This window comes from Pundamilia nyererei, unplaced genomic scaffold, assembly GCF_000239375.1.
Source record: "Pundamilia nyererei isolate P.nyererei 1_Seehausen unplaced genomic scaffold, PunNye1.0 scaffold00102, whole genome shotgun sequence".
In the NCBI taxonomy this organism is placed as follows: Eukaryota; Metazoa; Chordata; class Actinopteri; order Cichliformes; family Cichlidae; genus Pundamilia; species Pundamilia nyererei.
Genome location: NW_005187503.1, coordinates 2,349,684 through 2,355,523, shown reverse-complemented (window position 1 = coordinate 2,355,523; position 5,840 = coordinate 2,349,684). Strand labels below are relative to the sequence as shown.

General features: G+C 41.6%; 1 protein-coding gene across 2 annotated transcripts in view; it reads left to right on the top strand.

Moving 5' to 3' along the window:
- Positions 1-1,575: 1,575 nt before the first annotated feature.
- LOC102201629 (oxysterol-binding protein-related protein 10) overlaps positions 1,576-5,840 on the top strand; it is an 89,748-nt gene continuing 85,483 nt past the window's right edge. For both annotated transcript variants that reach the window (XM_005740721.1, XM_005740720.1), the window contains exon 1: positions 1,576-2,201. In XM_005740721.1, the coding sequence (XP_005740778.1) occupies positions 1,924-2,201 (278 nt within the window). In that variant the 5' untranslated portion in view covers positions 1,576-1,923. The remainder of the gene's footprint in view (positions 2,202-5,840) is intronic.

The window sequence follows — 5,840 nt, the reverse complement described above, 5'->3', positions numbered from 1 at the left end:
TAAACCTATCACAGAGAGTACTTTAGAGATGGAAAAATCAGCAGGGTACAAACTACTTTAACACTCAGGAACAGGAAGCCAAGATTATTTTTTTTGAAGAAAATATCTAAAGAAGCCTGCACAGTTATGGGGAAAAAAACAGTTGTAAAGATAAAACCAAGATTAATTTGTACCTTGGTGGGAAATATAAATGATGGTGAAGGAGAAAATCAGCTGATAATCCGAAGCAAACAACATGTCAGCCATGATTGAGGCAATGATATTGCTTTGATATGGTCCTGTTATCTCTCTCTCTCCCCTGTCCGTTTGAATATGGAGTTGGATCTAAACGAACCAGTGTCCTTCAGTGGCAGGTGTGGTCACAGGAAACCCTGAATGGGCACACCTGTCTCTTATCTTCATTCAATGCAGTATTTATACTCCCAAAACCACAACCTGTCACCAAATTGTTAGCCTACTAATGTGGGAATATGTTGGAAAGTCTGTCTCATTCTCAACTGGATATGTGCGGATCTGTCTGATCCACTCTCCCCTTGCTCATTTCAAAGACTTTAGTATTGGATATCCAAGACCTGAACTAGTCCCCTTATTACTGAGCTCTACAGCTTGTTGTCGGTTCTGTCTCCCTATCCTCACCCACAACTAGTGGTGGACTTGGCTGCCCCTTCCTGAGCCTGGTTCTGCTGGTTTTAAAGGGAGTTTTTTCCCTTGCCACTATTACCAAGTACTTGCTTATAGTATATCCTGTAGGTCCTGTACATGTAGTGAACTGCCAATAAAAATCTTTAAAACTGATTGCTGGGGTTTTCTATCTGTTATTGCAGGATTTTACTTTACATTAACAAAGCGTTGTGAGGTAACTGCTACTGTGATTTGGTGCTATAGAAATAAAACTAAATTGAGTTGAACTGTATTAAACTTACCTGAACATCTTACCTCACACTAACCCCTGCTGTAGGGATTCCTAGCTGTTGTTCATCTGCCCATTAAAACTGCAAAACGTTTTGAGCTTGTCCTGTGTTTGTGGCCTTCTGGTGAACTTTGACAGGAATATTCTTCAATGATCAAGTCAGTCACCTGATCCCAACACAATAAAGCATGCTTTTCAGCTATTAAATACAAAACTGAAGGCAGACAGACTCACAAACAAGCTGCACCTCTAAACTCTACACTCTCTTGGTCAAATCCAGACTTTTTAGTTTATCGGCATTTATTTGTCAAAGCCAACACACATTGTTTTATATTTAGACAGACTATCTCCACAGAAGTCCCCCTAAAGTGCGCCTATAGTGAAGCTTTAGGGACTTTAGGGGGATTTTCTTTCCTATAACATTCCGTCAGTATAGTTGTGTTTTTCTTCATCCACAATTATTGTAGTTTAGGCATGCATACATGCACATAGTGAGCTGTCACTGTTCACAAAAAAAGTCATGCGTATCAGATTAAATATGTGTCATGTGAGGCTTTTCCTGCCCTTTCCAATTTTTTTTTTTTGGACGGAGGTGGTGGTGGGAGGGGGGGGTGTCTGACGATACGTTTCATAGGAGAGTGCATAGTAGGTAATATCCGGGGGCAGGTCTAGAGTAGAGTGGGAGTGTCTGCGCTCTGCTGTCCTTCCTACCAGAAAAACGGTGGATGAGACCCACATTGCCACACAGCCGCGCACTGCAGAGGACAGAGCGGGACTCAAACACCATCGAGGAATATGTCAGCTGTGTCACGCACCGAGGGACGCATAAAGCCGCCGCGCAGCGCAGTTTCTGCACATCCACTGCCTCTGCTTTAGTTTAGCAGACAAACACAACCCCGTTTAGCACTTATGCTTTGCTAAAAATCTCTTCTGCTGCTGCTTCTGGTCCATTCCTTTCCCTCCTCCCCTCTCTTCCTGCTCCTCCTCCTGCTGTGTGCCGTCCCGTCGCCAGGATGGACAAGACGCTCTGCAGTCCGCATCCCGGGACCAACAAAACAAACTCTTCCTCCGCGGACCTCCGCGGGAGCTCATCATCGAGGAAGCCCGGTGGGCGGCCCGGGTCGCACAGCCCCGGCTCCGGCTCCCTGGGAGGCTCGGCTGTAGCGGGAGGCAGTCGGGCAACTGTGCTGGGGAACAGCATGAATTTGCAGCAACAACAGCAGGCGCGCAAGAGGCAGCTGGAAGGAGTCCTGAGCAAATACACCAACCTGATCCAAGGCTGGCAGAACAGGTAAGCACGTGGATGGGGTCGGGGACGTTTGACACATGATTTAGTTTCGGTTCATGCCCCAGGTGAGGCTTCGTGTTGTTATTTGCCCCGTCCACGTTGCACTTTTACCACCACGTCACTGCGAGGGGGAGGGGGTTCAAAATCACACAAGTCTGGACGCCAACTGATGAATTAGTTTGTTTGATCGCTGTCTTCATGGGCTGACTTACATAATGGGCAAAAGAGATGTTAGAAAACAAAAACTGTCATTAAATAATACTTATAATAATAATCCTCTAAAATTCTTGTAATTTCCAGTATATTATGTTATTATATTAATTGCTGAAGTATTTTCAGAAACGTCAGATTTGCTGCTTTTCTTGGTCTGTTCTTATAATAAAGTTAATATCTTTGGGGGTTTTGAAAGCCTGGTTTCCTAACTTGCATTCTCAGAACTTGTAAAGAGTAAACGTTTTAAACTATTTTGGAACATTTGAGCAATAATTTAAAAAAATGTATAAATTAAATTAGGATTAGAGATTACTCAACTGAAAACAATGATGGAATTGGAAAATGCCAAAGTAATTAATCATTTGTCAAAGTTGGTGCTGATTCATCATCTGTCGATACATTTTAGAGCTACCGGATTAATTGTTCCCCCTTTAAAATAGCCCTTGTAAATTCTTAACTATCGATCTCATTAAAGATATTGGTTTATTAAAAAAAAAAGAAAAGTTACCCATCCATCTGTTTTCTGCTACTTATGTGGGTCTGGGTTGTGGGGGCAGCAATCTGAGCAGAGATACTCTTCCATCTCTTCTGGAGGGGAACCCAAGGCATTCCCAAGCCAGCCGAGAGATGAAGTGTCTTCAGTGTTTCATGAGTTTGTATCAGGGCCTCTTCTCAGCATGACATAACATAAGGAGCCATCCTTATGTTGTGGCAGAGTACTGAATGGTTAAGTTGGCGGTAAACATTAGCCTTCATTTTTATTACATGTTATAAGTGCGCTTCAAACAACATGACTGATTACAGCAGTGGTTCTTAAACTTTTGCCACTACACATCCAGTCATAAGAGAAACAGCTACTAAACTAACTAATAAAAGGTGCTTAGATGGTGCTTTTCTTCTCAATTTGACAAGTGAAAGTGTCATTCACCTATTAAATCATTTATACAAGTGCTTTTCAATGACTAAGCACTTTAACCTAACATTGAGTCAGGGGAAAACTGGGCTTCAGTATCTTACCCAACAATACTTTGACACGCAGGTTGGTGCCAGGGGTCAAACAACCGACCTTCACATTAATAGACGACACGCTATACCAGGTAGCACAACGCCATCAGCACACTCTTATTTATTTTCCCCAGAAAAATCGAATTAATTCAGCCATAGTTTCTAGTATTTTCCTCCAGCTTGTGCAGGTCTCCACCTTTAGCAGCTCTGTGGCCTTCACTACAACTGAATAGGACTGAAACTGAAGCCAATCTGATATCATGCAGTTTGATTAACAGGAAAGTGCCAAATGACTAACTAACAATCATTGTTACTTTGTTTTAACCAACTGGTGTTTGGCTAATAAAATGTGGATAACACAAAGGTCAAGGTGGACAAAATGAAGTCTTGCTGACATTAAAAAAGATCAGAAAGGACAATGAAAAGTGGCAAACGCGCAAGAATGAGACCCTGCTGCCACAAAGTGTTTGTGTTTCCTGAAACTGTGGACACACTGTACACTTACGCCTGCCCGTCTGTACAGGTTTTTGCAGTTGCTGATCTGTACTGATATTATTCCCATATACTGTGACAATCTGTAATTCCGATGCTCATGAATCAGTGCAGGCACTCTTGTAATGAAGTATATAACATCTTCACAGCAGTGCAATTCTCAAAAAGTGCCTGTACCTCATCCAGAATTTATATGCCATCACGCCGCCCTGTCCGATTTCCTCATCTCAGACACAGACAAATACAGAGAGAGGTTTTTATGAGAAGCTGTGTTTTTAATTTTAAGTCAATGTGAGTCACATGTGAAACATCTTCCCCTGGGTTGGACTTCCTTTTCATTCTTGTTTTTCTTCCCCCCGCGGTCCGAACAGCTAACATGAATTATGCAGGATCTCTGCGTTTGGCAGTGCAATTAGTTTTGTGTGTGGGTAAAGAAGAACTAAGCGACTTGGAGCATCCCATTGTGTACAGTGGCACTGCTGCAGAGGAGAGGGAAGCTCACGTTGTGTGGGGTTTGTTTGTGTTGAGGGGCGGTGTAGGAAGGCGGAGGAAAGACTGACTCGTCCCTGCTCTCCCATCAAACTGACAGACGATGCAACGAACTGCATCTTGATACGTACCCGCAGGAACACTTGTGGGACAGCGAGACAAACGTTCATTTCAGAGCGATCAAAGCGAGGTGGCACTGATTAAAGGAAGCCTTAAATGTGCGTGATGTTCTCGTGGGATTTGTCACATGTAGCCTGTGAAGCGCGTTTTAATCAAATAGTACGGTCTGCCATGTGCACGGGTGTGCTGATTTCTGAACTTTGTACAGACGAAAGGGCATTACCAAATTGGTTTGGCCTTTGTGGGTGATGCTGCCTGTCCAGTGTCAATTTCAAAGTGCCTATAGGGTAAAGGTGTAGCTTCGCAGGAGAGAATCCTTTAACTTCATTGACTTGAGCAAGCGCCAAGACCTCAAGCTGAAAGAGTGTTTCAGCACAGACGGGGAGCAGCGACTAAAACATCTTGAAAACGTAGCCTGGAGCTGAGATGGCTTTTAGTTTCCATTTAGATTGTCTTTGAAACTATACTAACATGGGTCAGTAGGCTTATTGCTACTGCTCGTAGCCCTAACATTAGTAATGATGACAAAATGTACAAAGTAGTTTCATTTGAATTCAAATTCATAATTTTTAAATTGTATTTTTTGGCTTTTGAAGAAGGAAAAGAGTTTAGCAATCAGACTTTGCTTTGCTCTGTTTTTGTTTTTTTCACGTACAGAACACTGCCAGGATGTGACTAATCAAAGCAGTGATGATTATCTCTACCTGAAATTCAGTTAAAGCTATATAAGTGAATTAAGGTGATTCCTGGAGTCATGTTATTATCACTACCAAGAAGGACTGTTTGATCCTCTGTTTGTTTGTAGGATAACTTTAAATTAAGAATGTGTTTCCAGAGCTGGGGCTAGAAGTAATAAAGTTTTAGAGTTCTGGATGTGGATTTAGGAATTTTAGTGCACTCTCTTAATAAAAGACGAAAGTTGTCACTGAGAATCCAGAAATTAATCAAGTGCAACATTCAACTAGTAAGACAAATTTTTCTGCTCATGAATGGAAGTAAATAACTTTAATTTAGTGTCTAATCCAAAAAATAATGCTGTGCATGCCTTTTTTTTATGCTTTTGTTTTTGTCAAACAGTAAATTATAAAATTCATGGATAACAACAATAATTATATTTTAGCATTAAAACTGTCATTTGGATTAAAGAGCTTGTGCATGCTGGTGGGTTAACCATTACAGAAACATAAAAAAAATATTTTGGTAATTACCAGTGCTTTTAATTTATGGCAGCTGTGACATGAACCTTACATTGTGTGGTGCTCTAATAAATGTAAGCACTGTAAACACCATGCTGAAGTAAGAACAAATCAGCAGACACTGTCT